Source organism: Apium graveolens, chromosome 10 (genome assembly GCF_009905375.1).
Source record: "Apium graveolens cultivar Ventura chromosome 10, ASM990537v1, whole genome shotgun sequence".
Taxonomy (NCBI): Eukaryota; Viridiplantae; Streptophyta; class Magnoliopsida; order Apiales; family Apiaceae; genus Apium; species Apium graveolens.
The window spans coordinates 181,340,011-181,358,602 of NC_133656.1; the positions used below are offsets into that span (position 1 = coordinate 181,340,011).

The following is an 18,592-nucleotide window of genomic DNA, read 5'->3' on the forward strand; positions in this document are numbered from 1 at the left end:
TTTTCTACAAACTTATATTAGAGCTCTTTACGTTCACGAGTATTCGAATTTGGCTCGTTTACAATTTTCAACTAAATCAAATATACAAATACTTCTATAATGTATGGATTCAAATATCAAAACACTCAAAGACAACTGAACTCATTCACCACCATAACTCCACTTATTTACCGCTAATAATCAGTTGCTTTGCAGGCAAAAAAAAAAGAGGAATGAATTATCATTGTTCTTCAGTTTCACAATATTAATAATATCGATAACTGCAGAGCTTTTCACCCTCTTTTATTTCTCTTCTAACAATTTTACATCAGACATGACTTGCTGCAAACTTCACTTAGTCCATATTCTTGTATCACATGTTTAACTGACAGCAAACCTGACAAATAAGACAACCTAAGGTTTTATCGCAAATGAATAACAAAGATATATGCACATCGGATCTCATTACAATGCATATTCTCAAATTTGTACATTCAAGACAAGGCAGTTAAGGAATCGCGAACCATTCTTGTGCAAATTGTTGAAGCTGAGGTTAATCATATCTCTAGAACAATAACTGCATCAACAAAAACTGATTACTCAATCTACTGTACAAGAGTTAGTTCGAATCTGTCGTATAAAGCTGATGTTGATAAGCACAAAAAAGAAAAAACTTACATTCAGAATCTGTTTTAACCCATTTACTTCCATCATTTGCGTCCTGAGACGTGTCATCTTCACTATCACTATCAGTCATGAAAAATTGTTTATTCTCCAGATACTTCTTTGGGGTATTAGCCTTTGGGCTAGAACATTGTGGATATATCTTTTTACTCAAGATAGTTGTGAGAATCTGAACAGATAGATGAAAGAGTCAGAATTGTGAAATATTCTGAAATCTGTGATTCAGTATTCATTCATCAGTATTGCTATTTTGTCGTACAAAATGCTAAACGTGATCGTTAGTATTTCCTTACCTTCTTCATTCTTGATTCTACGTGTGTCGGTTCTGTGAATGGATCTCTTAAGCTGGGAGTTGGGGAGAATCCACTACTGCAGAGAAGCATCTTCTTGAAGAGAAAAGACATTGATTTCTTGCCAATGCCATTACTGGTACCATCTAATTGACTGTCCTTTCCCCTGCTGAGAACAGCACTGCAGCAACGCTGGAGCTGAATGCCTTTTTCCAGTATATTACTCACACTTCTGTTATTTTCCAGGCTATTGTCTTTTTCGGCCAAAGAATTACATTCAACTTCTGGTTCATCTAATTTCAGATTCAACTCGTTCTGAAGCTCTTCAACTTCTTCAGGGGTAAGGTCCTGTAGATGATCCTGACTAGAGGCTTCAGTCAGATGAAGATTCCTGTTTTCTATTTCTCCTGTCGCATTGTTGTTTCCAAATGTGCCGATTGCAAGCAGTCCATGAGGCCAATCACTAAATTCTTGTTTTGGAGGTTCTTGCAGAACACGTTCTACGGACAACAAGACATAGCCAGAAAACATGAGCAAAACAAAATAATCCAAATGACCATTAGCATCCAAAGCTCAAAAGTAACATACTTACGTACCCTATTGGTCTTAACATGCAGAATAAGAAAATAAAACCATCGATCAAGACTTACTATTAGCTGTTACTGAATTCAGCGTTTTGGACCCTTGTTTTGCGCTTGCCTTGCTTTGCATCCAACTAAAGATCTGCTAGCAAACATTACAAATGTTGGTAAGAAATCGAAGATGTCAGCTATCATGAATATTCAATCACAAAATATCCTCTCATACCTTCATTTACAAAACCAGAAAACACTCCAAAACCAGATACTTATTTATGGTGGGGGTGGACTTAGTGATATCAAATACTTATAACAAAAATCCCACAAGACAAATGGAATTGAAGCTATCATATGTTAAATAGTAGTTTGTGGGACAATAGTGCCAAAGCATTGAGTTTCTCTATTGGTTTCAAGTTCCCATACACAGCTTTCACATAATTCATTTTTAATTACTTTGTCTTTTTGCAATAACTTATATCAATGATATTATTGTATAGAGATTGGACAGTGATTTTTAAAATTCTATATGATTGCATTGACACATAATATTATCTACATAAAAAGGGTGATTTGCATATAAGTAATCTTATCTTTTGATTCATCATTCTGCTTGAGGTAGACTTGTTGTTTTCCCACTGAAACCGCAAGAGTAGGCTAAATTGTTAAAATGTAATTCTATCAAGCCACCCTCAAACACCTTAACATTTTAGATGAGTTGGTTACTTAACGATAAATAACTATCTATTTTTCTATTGTTTTAACTATTTTGGCATCGCCTAGTGGTTGAGGTGCCCAATTCATGACTCAGAGGTCATTTTCTGCAGATAAGTGAGTACACCCTTTGTTCTATTGTTTCACCATTGCAGTTTGGATCATATAATAAAGAAAACCTCTACTGTGTCTGCAGTATCTTATCAATAACGCAGTCAAATAAGGTGGGGGGAACTTTGATCTAGCAAGATGAAGTATAGCTGTAAATGCTTGAAACTGTAGGCTGTTAAGTCTGGATACTATAAAAACTCACTCTTGCCAGCATTTCATAATGATACTTATGTTATGCGCGCACGCGAACACACACAAGAGTACATGATACTGACTATAAGTTGGCCATAAGCAGCCAGTCGGTCATCAAAAACAAAAATGTGAGTCAGAAAACCATGAGATTGAGAATGGGGGACCTATGGGTTAAGTAAGAAAATGCTACACAACAGCGTGAAGATGTCTCGCACTAACCGAACCACCCCTACATCCGTACTTTTCAAACCACCCCTGCCTGCACAAGTTTACTGGAATTAAGTTAGTTAACAGTATTTTCATAATAATTTCCCAACTAAACCTCTATTATACAACTTCCATTAATGGTCCATTGGTCCCATCTACAAATCCAAAAATTCTGCTCTTTCTGTTGATCACATTGCATAGTGTCCTACATGACGATTAAGATGTTGCAACTTGTGACCAATTCGCTCTTATCACTGATGCTAAACGGATGAAGATGGTAGACTTAGCAACCTAACACATAACAAAGTATTAAGTTAAACAAACCTTGCGCAGACTATTGTTTAATACTATTCTCGTGTGGTACAAGTCACGATAAATCACGGTGTTTGAACTTAAACTTTAAAAACTTAAAATATAGATATCTTCTAGTTGATTTGGATAATTCAGGTATCAAGAATGCAACAACAAGAATTCAATGGTTCCCCAGCTTCAGTGTGCAAATATTAAAATTTCTGCTATTGATCATTAAAGATTAAAGACTGTCAATATCAACAATAGAGTAACCTACACATCGATGAACACGAGGACAGACACAGAAGTTGCAAGATTAACAAATACCTAACCATTCTGCTAAATTATCTGGTAACAGTTCAATCAAAATTTTGTGTTGGCTATTATTATATAGTCATTATCATATCATCCTTTTTGTTGTCTGATTTTAGTTCAAACACATGACAATATGAGGCACACGGCCAAGATAAATCAAGAACCGTACTTAAACTACCACCACTACTAGAACCAATAAATTTCATGACATATCAGAATCTCACCTTATATATTCTTTTGAAGTTACAGAGCAATAACATCAAAGTTATAATCATAGTTCGGGAGAAGGTAGAGAGGCCTTATACTCGTACTCATATGCCTCCACTAAGACTCGAACCTTGACATCTTTTTACTACCAACAGAAATGAATTGTCAATTACTAGTTTACTACTACACTATGCTAGAAATTGCCCTGATTACTGCCTAGGCACCACGCAGAACCATGTACTGATCGACAGGCCTGAAAGTTTCGGAACATTAAAGAATTTTCTAGTCATGTAAGTGATACTTATCCACTTAAACAAGGATTAGTCTGAAGTAAGGTGAAATTACAGGAACAGCGCACTAATTCTGAATCGGACTCTCTCTTTCTGGAACTACTAGTACGTACATGTGAAGTTGTCGAGTCACATGAGTAAATTACATGCAAATTGAACTTTAAGGTTGAACATTTGGAACAGAATATTGTGCTCTAGCAAGTGGGGTGTAAGTTGACGGAGACACCTCAGGCTCCGGCCAACTTTTCATATAAAACATCCTAATAAATGTGAATATAACAGGACAGCTTTTCATATAAAAACATTAGAATGAATGTGGATGTTGCCGGGCAACTTTAGGCATAAAACTATTCTATTTTGTGTGCATTGTTCATTGTAAAGATGTACAATTTAAATCAAGTCTTTCCACCAACACCTGTGCTGTAAGTTAGCATGGCATGAATGTTAAGTGATATTAGAGTTTTTGAGAATATTTCGATAACATTGAAAATATAAGGAAAATCTTTCTGCGACATATGATTTTAGAATAGTCGATGATTTTAGAAGAGTCGATGCAAAGGGACTCCATCTATATGGTCTTTTTCCCCAATAATATGCGGTGGTTCTGTGTAAAGTTGTCAAGAGTGCAGTCTTTAAGAATAATCATTGGAAATAGGTATCACTTTATAATAGCATATATTTATACTAATAGCTATCATTGCCTAGTATAAATTTAGTGATAGAACCGTGATAGGTTTAGATAGGTTTAAATCAGGGTGAATGACAAATTTAGCCTATTTTTATACAAAATTGACAAAAATAACCAATTTCTGAAAATTTGGCCAACTTTAGCCGATGGGATACCCAACTGTCGGTGGAGTATCCACTTTATACAAAATACCCAACTGGCAGTGGAGTATCCCATATATGAAATACCCAACTACCAGTGGAGTATCTTATACAAATTGGGATACCAACTGACAGTGGAGTATTCAATCGGCCAAAATTGGCCACTTTTTCAGAATGACTATTTTTGTTAATTTTTTTCAAAAATCGGCTATTTTTGTCATTTTTTCTTTAGATCATGGGATTGCAATTTGCTATTTAAATTTATTTATTATTTTATTAATAGAGTTGGAATTTCGTGATGCAAACCGCAGTTAATAAATTAATCAAATATACTATGGTTTAAACCAGAACTGATCGATATAGGCTATGTAAATAAGAAAAACGTTAAAAAAACAGTCAACAATTATCAATCACGGATTGCTAGGTTCGAAGATAATGCCTGTATACATGTCTAAGATTAAAAGAAAAACAAATATAATATATGAATATTTTTGTAAATAAAGGGGGTCCTGTCCTGTTTATATATATAAATTTGTCAATTATAATATAAAATGTCCTAATCTCAGGGAGAGTAGGCCTCCGGACTAAGTTTTTTTCATATATACATGTAACTTATGTGGTCCATCCTACTACACTGCAGTATAGTTTAATGACTTGCCCTAATCATCTTCTTAATCTTGTTCTTATACTTAATTATCTCAAGATTGTTATCCAAAAACATTCTCGTTCGGTGCACTGGACTGGATTCACAAAATCCTAATTAAACCTAGATAAGAATGAATTAATCACAACTTTAATCCATATACCCCCATTTCATTTCAAGCATATAACCGAGAGATCACAGTGAATTCCTATTTTACTATTCTTCGACGCCATGAGTTGGGACAAATTTTCAAAAAACAATGTGCAACCGGGGATACACGGATAGAATATTAATCAGGCAGGCCGAAAGCAGGGGAAAAGGGTCTCCAAATAGGTTAGCAAAGTATAAGCAAAAGATTTACAGCTAGAAGATATCAGAAATTTGTTTAGAGTCCTTGAAAGAAACACTGAAATGGCGGTGCATGTTGAGTTTCCCAAACGGGAAAGTCTTTGAGTTCAAGTAAACAAATCTAGCCATTAATTACAGGCAAACTTTAGGATACTCGATCTTTGTTCATAGTTTATTATCAGATGGACGCAAAAGCATAGATTTTTTTTTCATCGATCATGTGCCCTTTACATGTTTTCATAACCTTTTAAAAACTATTAAAGGGCCGTTTGTTCGTGTCAGAAAAAACGAGAAGAAAAGAAATGATCATGAATACCTTCGAGAAGAAATGAAAAAATGATCTCGAATTATTTTAAATTTTTTAACACTATGTAATTTCAAAGAAAGTAAGTGTGTTTTTATATTATGGAAATTTCATATTTAATAGTTTTTTTAAAATTTTGGCCGCCACTGATCCCAACGTTGTCAAGTTTGATTAACGTTTGATGGTCTTGATGGTGGGCTGGTTTATACTTTGCTAGGGCTGATTGTCTTGACAATAATCAGCTTGTGTTGGGTTGGCTGGGCAACCAAGATGCATTATATTACTGCGCCGAAAATCTGGGTTAATTATTGGGTTCATGTAGGAAAAATAAATTCTGAGGTATAAATGGCATGACTGTGAGATAACAAAAACGTGGGTAATAGTTGGGCTGCATATATATGAGTATATATACATTGATGGGTGTCTAGAAATTGCTAAAACTGCTCAACTGTTTGCACAAGTGAATGATTGGCTGTCATGTAGGTATTGGTGTAACTGCTGAAAATTACGTGGCTGAAAATAACGGTCCATGTAACTACTCAGCAAGTGAGAAAAACGCGGGGAGATATAGATAAGCATATATTTAATATAATATGTATCTTATATTCAATATTTTACACATAGAAAACTGTAAATGAGAAAAATTGACAAATATTGTAGTGTTAATTTATATTTTCTTGTATTTTTTTGGATTGTGATGATAATGAAAATGTTAGAAGTGTGTTTTCCATAAATACTGTTGTGTGCTTATTTTACTAGTGGTTATAATTAGATTAGTATAAGTATAAACGGAGTGTGGGATATTATTTTTATGGTGTTTATCCAAACGGGGGCGTCTCGTACTTTATGTGCTGAACGGGCCGTACAGGCGATTTTAAGAGGAAAAAAAATAGGCCAGTCTGTGACATTAGGGGAGGTTATAATTAATTCCCCTGGTGAATATAATTAGTTTTGGCAAGAAAAAAAGTTCCGTTAAACCAAAACGGGCTTGGAACGTAAAATTAAATTGAAAATCTAAAGTAGGCAGAAGCTCTTCAAAGCCCAATTAATAAACGGCCCAATCTATAGCAGAAAGGATAAAAAAGAGAGAGAGAGTAAATTAATCGAATCTTCACCAACGTGTCATGGGCTGCGACATAGTAACTGCCAAGATGCCACGTGTCAAGCATACACCACCTTTGTGTTCAGTTTCACACGTACACACATGAACATAACTCCTGTATCTATTCTGTATATCCTTCTCTCGTTCTCATCTTCTCCAAAGCTTTACATCACTGATCCTTAACACTTACACACACTTACACACACACATTGCATACAGACATTTAAACCATGTTGAGGAACATATGTTTCTGGTGCTGTAAGTAGGAGACAGGATCTAAGTCGCAGGTCAGTGGAATTATGCATACAGATCATGATTTATTTTTTTGGTTATTTTTTCTTTATATTTATGTATATAGGGATATTTTTTTGCAATTTGTCATTTTTTTTATTGTTGAATTTGAACAATATTTATGATATTCTACTATGATTTTTCAGCAGCACTAGTTGTGTAACTTGTGTTTGTGTGTGTGACATGTTGGTATTCAAATGATTTAGACATTTTTTTGGCCGATTGAAGAAGGATTGATAAATTACTTAATTGTCTAATCGTACTAATACAGTGTAGAAGGGCTAGACCTTAACTTTTGGTATATGGGGCCTTAAATCTCAATGGGTTCATATTTTAGATTCAACAAAACATTAAATTTTACAATTAAACTTGAGGGTTCGAGGAGTCTATCCGAGACCTCGTCCTAAACCGAGCTTTAATAGCATGTTAAGTGGAGGACTATTTCAAAATCCAAAACCTTAACATGGTAGGGTGGTAGGAGGAGGTTGATTGGTTCAAATAGTATTTTCATCAACATTTACAAACCAAATCAATCATACCCTGTGCATCCTAGGAAGAGGGGTCTGGGAGCACCTCTACTGCTAAGACTGGAGAAGCTAGTAAAGGACCCCCATCTTTAACAGAGCTAATAAAACATAGCTCTAAGAAAAACATGTAAATGGTGACTAGGGTAAAAATTCATAGTCCTGGCAAACTTCTGCAATATAAGTAATAATTTATACCTAGTCACTGTTCTAATTTCCATGAGAACATACATTTATCAGTCGGAGGCTAATGTGACATTGCAATTGTACTGAACTTTAGCAAATTGCAACTAGATTTTGTGCACAACGAACATAGAGTGACCACATTTATTGAGACGTATTTTTTGTGTAATTTTGCATTTGCATGTAAATAAACTGAGACAGTGTCGAAAGAAGCATCAATTGTGTAATTTTTGTTGTCATACTTTTGCAGGTTGATGAGTACATGCCGAAAACTATATTGTTACGCAACTTATAGTCGAAGTTAAGTCATAGCGGAAGATGCTCGTGTTATGACGTCAGTCAACATCTCAGCTTATGAAAGTACATATAGTGATCTTTATGAGCCAGCAGTCATTTTTGCGGGGTGCTCTGTCTTGGTAGCTTTGGTTTCGTCTTTCAGTTTAATACGCCAACATCTTGTATCATATACCAAACCCGAGGTTAGCTCATATTGGTTACAGTTGCTATACTACTTAGTTTAATAGTTATGTATAATCGATTCTAGGCTATAAGAATTGTGATTAATTGATGGCGAGTCTTATAAATTCCTTTGCGCATTCAAATCAACAATCTTATCTCAAGTGGAATTCAGGTAGTAAATAATGGTTTACAGACGTCTTCTGCTTTGTCCTTTTTGCTTCTGTCATTAAAATTTGGGACATAGATTAAAACTGTGAAAATATGTGTAATTTAGGGATATTTCATGTGTGCTCTACTGAAATTGGTAAAATAAATGTGCACTTCTGCATGACATTATAAAAAACAAGTGTGCACGTCACCATGTCAGTCAATATTGTTGTTGGTTTTTTTTGTCATAATCATAGAGCCATTTATATGAAGGTAATACTAATAAATTCTTTGATCTTTTATTTTGGCATATTTCAGGAGCAAAAATGGATTGTTGGAGTTTTGTTTATGGTGCCTATATATGCTATTCAGTCGGTAAGTATCTTTCAATTTAAAGCAAATGTGTAAACATTGGAATTGTTCCTCAAACTCCGAATCGCTAATAAATGTGTTGCTGACCAAAAGTTATTGCCATACCCAAAAAGTTGATCAATTATGCCAGGACCCATTATCAGATGGTGTATATCATAGGAAGCTTGTAATGGAGAACAGTGCCAAAAAAACTTTGAATTACGTTATTGTTTCAATTGCTTGCATGTAGTGTCACTTCTTTTACAAGTTGTTGATTGACTTTTGTCATCTGAAATATCTCTGAATTTTATTTTAGAACCAAAACCGTTATAATCAGGCAAGTCTTCATGAAATAGGCAAGCAAGTCTTCATAGTTAATCACAATAAGTATTAAGGTCAATGAATTATCAATCATTCCCTCTGAATTAGTCATCAGTATCGCCCAATTATTGTTCATCCTTTCTTATCTTTTACTTTCATTTTTTGCTTTTTTTTCAAGAGTTCCCGTCCTCAACCACCAATGTATCATTAGATTGCTGAAGTTCGCTGGACTATTTCTGATTATGGCACATTCAATACCGTGTGAATTCATAATTTCATACGAATTGAACTGAACTTTGGAAAGACTCGTGAAAGATATTCAAGAAACTTTAAAAGTAGAATTCATCTATTTTTGTATTTTACCTTATTATCAAAATTTTGAATTGTACAATCATGACTATTATTTATCTATTTCGTATAAAGATTGTCGATAATTATAGAACAGTGTACAGGCTGGTGTCACATATTTTCAATACTCACTTGTTTCGTAGTTCCTTTCACTTCATCTGATGATATTCATGCCTTTCTCAGATTATATCTTTGGTGAACCCAAAGTTGTCTCTGGCTCTTGACATATCAAGAAACTGTTATGAGGCATTTGCACTCTATTCTTTTGGGAGTTACCTAATCGCTGTCCTCGGTAAGCACTAAGCAGTAGATACTCTCTCATACCAATATGTTCTTCTATTCATGTTTTCATTCAGTAAAAGAAACTTACCGAAAGCAGACAAACTTGATAACTATCCTTGAATTTTTATCTAGCATGTGTAGTGGGAAGTTATAGATTAATCAGTGTGTTTGCTTTACATTGGAAATGTGTACAATATTCTGAAGATATTCAGTTTGATTAATATGTATGCCAGGGGGTGAGCAAAGAGTCGTAGAACTGCTAGAAAGTGAATCAAGAAAGTCTTTGAACAAGCCATTGCTGGAGGATGGTAATGAACCACAGCAACATAGAAGAAGTTTTATCGATTTCTTCCGTAGACCAAATGTGCTTGGCGCAGACTTGCTGACAATAGAGAAGTTTGGCCTAGTACAATATGTGAGTTATGGAAAAAGTCTCTTTGTGTATAAAGTCTCTGTATACTTCTATGCAAATCTCTTGAATTCTAATGTATTTAATAGCTCAGATGATCTTAAAGACCTGCTGCGCTTTCTTAGCACTTGTATTGGAGATCTTTGGTGTATATGGTGATGGGGAGTTCAAGTGGTATTACGGGTATGTACTCTTAAAGAGTAAGAATATCTCAAAATTTGCACCAATGCTTATTAGCATCCATTGGCCTAAAAGTGAACTTCGTTAGTCCTATGCGGATGAATATTTTAGCTATTACAGTAAATGTTATATCCCTCTATATTTTTTATCAACCAATAATCTTCTTTGTAGCATGAAACAAACATATCTTTTCAGTAACTCTGGAAGATAAGAAGATCTACCAAATCTTTCAAGTAAAATGTATGTTCCGTTTGGACCAGAAGGAATGAGGTAGGAACAGTATGGAAAGATGTGAAGAAACTTTTGGAATAAAAGAGAAAAGAGGGAATTGAATTAGCGGGTGCATATGGGTATGTTATGTGAATAATGTAAGGAAGAATGGATGACTATTCATTGATTGGTCGGATTGAGCTCTGATTTAGACATGCGAATAGGATGAAGAAAAATTAAAATTATAAACAGTTAACCTAAGTATGGTATTCGTTTCTCATAACCAAACAGAGTGATAGCTTTTAAATGGATTTAAATTGAATTTAGAATAATCACACAACACTACTATTGTGGTGATTGTTTATAGGTAATATTTTATTACTCGTATTACTTGGCCATCTATGTAATTAACTATTCTACACTTTGAGTTCAATAGTATTTTTTCACTTTTGTTTCAGATACCCATATATTGCTGTGGTATTAAACTTCAGCCAGACATGGTCGTTGTATTGCCTTGTGCAGTTCTATAATGTAACTCATGAAAGACTTAAGCCGATAAAGCCTCTGGCGAAGTTCATTAGCTTTAAAGCTATTGTGTTTGCAACTTGGTGGCAAGGTCTGGGTCTGGCATTGTTGTCTTCTCTTGGCGTTCTACCTCAGGAAGGAAAAGTGGAAACAGAATTGCAGGATTTCTTAATCTGTATAGAAGTAAGTTTCTTCTGTGCTACAAAATTGACGATACGAACTTCTATGATACTATAACCTCTTCAAGAATTTTGCAAACCGTAAACCAAATTTTATACAATCCCATATCTGGTTCTTATAATTCAAACGAAGACATATATACCAACCATAGTTTTATGACCTAGGATATAGCTATTAAAATATAAAAAAAATGTATTTGTACTTCTCTAGGTTGTTTAAACTGCTATCATATGCTACCGCATACTACAACTATATAGTTTCTGCTTTTATTTCTGAGCTTGTCTTGTTAGGTCACTAATCAGCAGTTAAACTTGAATCCTGTTCAGCTTACTTTGGGAAAGTAAATTCTGTATGTGCCAAGATATTCTTCTAGTGGTCAATCAAATTCTACCTTTTGTCGGATCAGTCATTTGTATAGCCTCAACAGGGGGACTAAACTCCTTAAAGAACTTTCTTAATTATTATTCGGTCTCAGTTTCATGCTAAGATCTAAAAGATGTACAAGTGTCTGACTGGGAACACTTTTATGATGCACTTTTAGAACCGAATGTACTTAGAACTATATATGAATCACATTTAGCTCATTAAGTGTGGCAAAAGTCAGATTATTGTAGAAATATGTAGCAAAATTGTAATATTTGGACAATAAAGAACTAAAGAAGTGATGTTTGGTCAATGCTTGAATATGTAGAAGAACTCTACAGAAATGCATATAATTTATCTATAATGGAAAAACTTAATATTATCGTTGAAAGATTAATCCTGGAAAGTCTTATTCTTTTTCTTTTCATCTATATACCATGTCAGCTGTTTTTTCTTTTGACAGATGGCTGTTGCAGCTATTGCCCACGTTTTTGTCTTTTCTGCAAGACCTTATCATTTCTTGCCAGCTTCTGAGAATTCCAGGGTTGCAGCCGAAAGAACCAAGGCCATGCTGAAGACACAAAAGGGTGATGAAAAAAACCCAACTGTTTATGAGAAAACCAGTGTGAGAGAGAGTGTTCAAGATATTGTTGTTCAAGGAGGCCACCATGTGAGATCTCTCTTCACTATCTTGCTAGCTCGAAAATTTTCTTTTAAGCAACAATCTCCTAGTAATACTTGCTCCCTTAATAATTGAGAAGCAGGTTGTTGAGGATGTTGTATTGACCATTAATCAAGCAATCGAACCTGTGGAAAAAGGTGTGACAAAGATTCAAGAGACTTTTCACGAAATAGCAGTCAGAGATGATGAAAAAGAATCAGACGTGAAAGTTGAAGAATACGAACAAGATGTTACGGTGGATAAATCCGATGTATCAACTTCAGAGGATAAACTTACTATAGAGACGAGTGGCAAAACTGGGAGATGAGCTCATTGCATAGTATTAGAAGATATTCGGCCATTTCCGCTGATTTGATCGTTTCTGTATATTATTTGATCTATAGTAAAGCTTGGATACTTGGTATCTAACTTGGTTAAAATTAGTATTAGTGTTCGCGGTGACTGCGCTATAAATTTTTAATATTTTAAAAGTGAATATTTAGAAGATCTTTTTCTCCAAGTTGCAAGTTATTGATATTTGATTTTGTCCTGAACCCTGGGCTTTACCGTCTGGTTTAGAACCAAGATGAAAATTGTACAAAATCTATCAACTCTTCAATTTAGGTTTTCTCCCCGAAAATGTGATCGACAAATATTTGTCTATTCTGTATACTGGGACAAGTCTTGTTTATCTTTGATTTCTTTTCGGGCAGTCTTTGGATGCCAATTCTTTTTCTTTTCTTCAGTTTGTATACACTTAAAACAAATCCAAGTCTTTGGCAAAAAAAACAATCCAAGTCGCTCCAATTAAAAAGTACACCCATCTCCAGAGGGGTCAAAATATATGGTAAATCCAAAGTTGAGAAGGGTATATATTTAACCGAGTTAAGTAAGCCTACTCTTCGTATAAATTGGGTCTGTCATGCCAAATTAAGTTGTTAATGAACGGCACACTCCCAGCATTGCCGTCAGAACCAAGAAAGATGAAAAGAACGATCAAAAGTAAACCAAATAACGAATGACCAAATACGAGATAAAATTAAGTTGAAATTAACCGTCACCCTAACCGTTATTTTCTGGAGAGAATTGACAGTTTTGTATTTGTTTAATTATGACGTCTACTTGTATATATCCACAACTACTCCAGAACCAGGCTACAACTACTCCGCAGAAAACAAGAACAAGTAATTTAAGGAAAAAAAGGGTGATAATTAGAAACCCAAAAACAGTCAAGTATAAAGTACTATTTCATATAAATATTGAGATATACATGTCCCATGGTGTATGATATCAAAGCAAATACAGTACAATGTCAGGGGCTTAAAATTGTTGCTTCCCCATGACGCCTCAACTAAACTGGATATCCTCAACTAAACTAGATATATCCGCCTTCAAAAGTTGCCTGTTGCTGGTGCAACTATGCAACTACTACATTTACTGCTACCACTATATACTGAAGTTGATTTAGGCCATCCCATGATTGTAAACAAAACCATGTAATATTACCGGTAAATTTAGAAACTACTTTTGCCAGGAAATGTAGGTATTACGTATGAGAAACTTTGATAGGTATGGAACCATTACCGAACTTTGCAGCAGCTAAGAACAAAGAGTGGCAACTATTTTGAATGCTAGATCGAGTTGAGCTGTGAATTGATGTTCCCCTTCCTTCATGTTGATTGCATTTGTCATAGCATCACAACTCGTTAAATCTGTGTGAATAGGAGTTCGTTCCATGTATCAGGAACCCCAGGAAGGCACCAATGTAAGCAATCTTGTACTCCAGGTGTGGCTTTAATGCTGTACCGAGAGATGTGACCCTCATCTCTCAGCTGAGATAGAGCTGTTATGTCCAAGAGTTTAACATGTGTTCCCTTGATAGACCCTGCAGCTTGGGGATCAATAGACTCATCTTGCAAAACTTCCAACTCCCCGGACCTTGGGGAAGTATTGTCACAAGTACCACCAGTGTTCCACTCTCCATTGAAGAAGTGTCTAGGCGAGATAGATCGGTAGAATGATTTCAAGCCTGGATATTTTGGGAGTTCGGAATTCAGCCAGTGGACAGTACTGTAAATTGTGAAATTTTTAGCCCCACCTATATCTAAAAGCTTTCTGTTGGTATTAGGCTTTCCCCCAACATGCATGACCCACCGATTGGCATTAAGTTTTCCTCTATTCCAATGATGTCCAGTATTTAGAACCACTACATCGAATTTGGATAAAAATTGTCGCAAAAACGCTGGAGGTCGATCAAGGTGCATGGCTACATCTGTAGTCGGGTTGTTAATATCAAGAGGTTCCAAGTCACAAAGAGTTGCAGACCAGTAATAGAGAATAGTAGTGTTGGTACTAAGAAACCTAAAAGCCCAACCATCTGGACGCGCATGTCCGCGAGCCTTCAAAAGACCGAATTCGTTCCCTACATCAAGAACATCATTCCTTTCTTCACCACCGCTGACCATGCACATTAGTGACTGAAACTGTTGCCGACCCAGGGAATCCCCAATGAAAGCTAGTGTTTTACCTCGCATCCTGGGAGGAATAGTCATAATCAAAAAGAAATCTTGTTATTCTACAAACAGTAAGGATGCAGAAATAAAAGATAGCAGAAAATGTATTTTGAACTTGAGTGAAACGCAATAGTTTTTTTCTAATTTACTACAGCTTATATTTTAATCATGTAGCCTATTCATATATCCACTTCCCAAATGCCAGAACCACAATATGAACCCACAGTACCTTCTCAAATAGTTTGAACTCGTAAACTCGTGCATTTTACAATCTTTTGGTTGCCACCTTAACTTCTCGTACTCAAAATCAGTGCGTTGCATCAAGCGGCAAGACCACATAGGTGAAAGCCACTTTTTACAACCAAACCCGGAATATAGCGGACGATTGTCATCTGTAATCCATTTCCCTTTGGCAAAATTACAGTCTGAAGTACAAATACAACAAAATGTAAACCAGTGACCATAAACATATGCATTTACCTATAAAAAACATATGCATTCATTTGGTTCAGTAAAGTTTATCAGTAGATGAAGACCGGATAGAAAACATCATAGTAAAAGTCAGCCCAGAACCAGATAAAATATCATTAATTTAAACAGATATATCACATTTGCTTTTTCCAATATAACCACTAGAAAATTATAGCACTTCCAGTATGCTTGATGTATCAAGACTTAAACCATCTCAAATAACAAAAGTGAATTGCAATAGTTACCTTGATTTTCACCTTTACTCGTCAACATGTTATTCTCTCTACCTACCAGTGATATGTTTGTACTCGCAAAACTAAGAGTTGATATTATATCTTCAGTAGCTTTTGAACTATTTTCTTTATGAGAAATCTCCATGGCCTTCCCTAAAGTTTCTGCAAAACCATAATTACATTTAATGTATAAATTTAGAATATGAATTACATTGAGATTGCAGATGCTAATATTAATCAAGTACAGTTATAGAAATGAATTATGACTATAAAAACTAAATAAATTCTGCTGGATGTTAATCTCATTAAATATGTAAGATTGCATATGTGCAATCAAGCAGATGCCACAATTATTATCATACAGAACGTACATATAGGACCCTGCAACAATAACATGATCTTCACTTGAGATTTCCACACATTTTATCTATAAGAGGGTTTTAAGGTAAAAAAATAAGTACCCAATTGTATAATAGTTCAAACAAAAAAAAACTGAATCTACCTTTGCTCGTTACAGATCCACTAGTGAGATTATTATTGCTTGCCAAATGGTCTGGTTCCTGCAAACCGGCCCTCTTGATCGCTACATCCAGGTCACTTACTTCTTCCACAAGTTGCGTTTCTTGCGCTTCCTCAACAGCTTCGCTGGTGATAGAATTATTATTTGTGGTATGATCGGGCTCCTGCAAATCAATCCTGTTTCTCACTACATCTAAGACATTCAATCCTTCCACAAGTTCTTGAGAATCATCAACTGCTGTCACCATCAAGTAAAAGATCTTAGATCCATACCACTACGAGATTGCATAATGTATATTGGTCATTTCTTCAAAAACTTATCAGTAAGGTTTACTAATTTAAATAGATGTATATAAGTATATCGAGGAGCTATACCTGGAGGCAGTTTCAAGACACGACTCTTAGGAGGAATCAAAGAGGAAAAAATTGGGGATTTCGCCCATCCAAAAAGAAGAATACTTGTGCAGAAAACTGCCATGAGGAACAGAGATAGCTGTTTAGCTCGTAGTCCATTATAGCCTCCTTTCATATCTACGTCAACAAAAGGACAAGCTTGACTTCAATCAGTTTCATCAAGTACTTGACTACTCGTCTATCTGTACTAAGACAAATAAAAAAAGGCTCAAAAAACAAATACAGACAAATAGATTTATCGTTTTCATCATAATATCTGCTCGCTACTAAGAAATGCCGAATCAATATTTTGTCATATGTAAGCCAATGCATTATCTTACACAGAAAAGTTAAAATTGCTTCTGCATCACTAGCTCTGTATGACTATTTCGACCAATTAACAAATAATAATAATAATAATACTGTGCCTACTATCTTCACTTAGATGACGACGAACCTCACAGTATGGAATCAACCTGTTTTGACTTTTAACCATTAAAACAGCCTATACTTCCAAATAATTTTCTACTTATAAAAAATTTATAAATTCTAACCAATCGTTATCGAAAAATTGAATCATCCTGCTTGAAGCACCAATAATTTCCCTCCACATACAATCGAATTATCCGATTCAAAAAAATCAGCTCAACGTAATTAGTAACAACACCTACAAATTACCTATCATATACATACATATTACATACACCTGGATCTAACATTTCAAAACTCAAGCATTCATCAACATTCAACTCAAAACAAACAGTAACACACATATAGATACAGATACACACAAATCAATGTGACAGAGTTACCTGAGGATCAAACTCCGACCAGTCCAGATCTTCAATACAACAATTCCACTCGTGTCACAATATATACAAATAAAATCACACACATATATGTATTTCTATATATGTGTGATATTTTTGGAAAGTAGAGAGGGGAGAGAGAGAGAGAGAGAGAGAGAGAGAGAGAGAGATTTGGGAGGGAGAGAGATACACCGCCTCCAGATAAAACTGTAAACCTGAGAATTCAACGGAGACGGTAGAGAAAAGACGGAGAAAAACAATTAACAAGTCATCGAGAAATGTAAAAAATATACATACAGGGAAGATGTAAGTATAGATTTCAAAGGAAAGGAGAAAGAGAGTAGAAAAATAAATAACAGAAACAGGAAATCTCCGGAGATTATGTAACGAGTCTGTTAAATTTCTCTTCCGTTTATAATTTTAGTTGCAAGAAAATCTGATTAATTTATTATTTGATTATTATAAAGTGTAGGCAGATGTAGCGGCACTGTCACATTCGTGGAATAAATGTGAACATTTCTTGAATTCTACATGTGAGTGTGTACTTACTTGCCGACTAATACGCCGATACTGTACCTTCCTCAATATTTAAATTTATGGTAAGGTTATCTTGTTACGTTTCTTTTTTTTTTTCAATTTATGTTTTTTGTGGTAATAAATCATTTGATTTGGTATGTTGCAAATTACGTTCTAGACCAATTTATCCCGATATTTTTGAACTCCAGTTACAATATTACTGGAGTATTACTTATTGTATTTTTTATATTAAAGAGTGGGGGTAAAGATTCTAAATTGAATCTTTTCTTTTTGAAAAGGGAAAATCTTGGGTACATCCTAATTCACTACAAAGTCCCCACCAAAAATTTAGTAAGCAGTTATACATTTTATACTCTTTTCGCATCATTTTCTTATATCAAACTAAAAATACTTATTTTAGGGTGAACAATATTTCTTTTTACTTTTCTTTATTTACCATTATACTTAAAGATATATTATTATACATTTTTAAATTTATAAAGAGATAAAATTAATGAAATATGAATGATTTTATTTTAGATTATATGTATCATTTTAATTTTTATAAAATTATATTTTGAATAGAAAACAACATGGGTTTGTGTGTGTAAGTATTTTATTAAT

At 34.7% G+C, this 18,592-nt stretch overlaps 3 protein-coding genes across 7 annotated transcripts; 1 reads left to right on the forward strand and 2 right to left on the reverse strand.

Annotated features, from left to right (window-relative positions):
• Nucleotides 1-251: 251 nt before the first annotated feature.
• LOC141692983 (protein NEGATIVE GRAVITROPIC RESPONSE OF ROOTS-like) lies at nucleotides 252-1,939 on the reverse strand. Of its 3 annotated transcripts, XM_074497962.1 has the most exons (6): nucleotides 1,761-1,939; nucleotides 1,604-1,679; nucleotides 957-1,453; nucleotides 658-832; nucleotides 504-556; nucleotides 252-376 (listed from the first exon to the last, which is right to left on the reverse strand). In XM_074497962.1, exons 1-5 carry the CDS (start codon nucleotides 1,764-1,766, stop codon nucleotides 537-539), a joined length of 774 nt encoding a protein of 257 aa, XP_074354063.1. In that variant the 5' UTR covers nucleotides 1,767-1,939; the 3' UTR covers nucleotides 252-376; nucleotides 504-536. The 3 variants fall into 3 exon arrangements, with proteins under 3 accessions (XP_074354063.1, XP_074354062.1, XP_074354064.1); XM_074497961.1 differs by having other exon boundaries at nucleotides 252-556; nucleotides 1,761-1,933; XM_074497963.1 differs by having other exon boundaries at nucleotides 252-556; nucleotides 1,604-1,676; nucleotides 1,761-1,924.
• A 5,220-nt stretch (nucleotides 1,940-7,159) lies between these two features.
• Nucleotides 7,160-13,021, forward strand: LOC141689416 (protein LAZ1 homolog 2). The gene is made up of 9 exons (XM_074493697.1): nucleotides 7,160-7,367; nucleotides 8,329-8,557; nucleotides 9,003-9,059; nucleotides 9,888-9,996; nucleotides 10,220-10,401; nucleotides 10,490-10,578; nucleotides 11,244-11,493; nucleotides 12,317-12,523; nucleotides 12,618-13,021. Exons 2-9 carry the CDS (start codon nucleotides 8,408-8,410, stop codon nucleotides 12,840-12,842), a joined length of 1,269 nt encoding a protein of 422 aa, XP_074349798.1. The 5' UTR covers nucleotides 7,160-7,367; nucleotides 8,329-8,407; the 3' UTR covers nucleotides 12,843-13,021.
• A 721-nt stretch (nucleotides 13,022-13,742) lies between these two features.
• Nucleotides 13,743-17,916, reverse strand: LOC141690325 (protein trichome birefringence-like 14). 3 transcript variants are annotated; one of them, XM_074495077.1, is made up of 6 exons: nucleotides 17,456-17,916; nucleotides 16,626-16,781; nucleotides 16,234-16,488; nucleotides 15,744-15,893; nucleotides 15,257-15,452; nucleotides 13,743-15,049 (listed from the first exon to the last, which is right to left on the reverse strand). In XM_074495077.1, exons 2-6 carry the CDS (start codon nucleotides 16,777-16,779, stop codon nucleotides 14,221-14,223), a joined length of 1,584 nt encoding a protein of 527 aa, XP_074351178.1. In that variant the 5' UTR covers nucleotides 16,780-16,781; nucleotides 17,456-17,916; the 3' UTR covers nucleotides 13,743-14,220. The 3 variants fall into 3 exon arrangements, with proteins under 3 accessions (XP_074351178.1, XP_074351177.1, XP_074351179.1); XM_074495076.1 differs by having other exon boundaries at nucleotides 16,626-16,846; nucleotides 17,456-17,915; XM_074495078.1 differs by having other exon boundaries at nucleotides 16,234-16,485; nucleotides 16,626-16,846; nucleotides 17,456-17,913.
• Nucleotides 17,917-18,592: the final 676 nt, after the last annotated feature.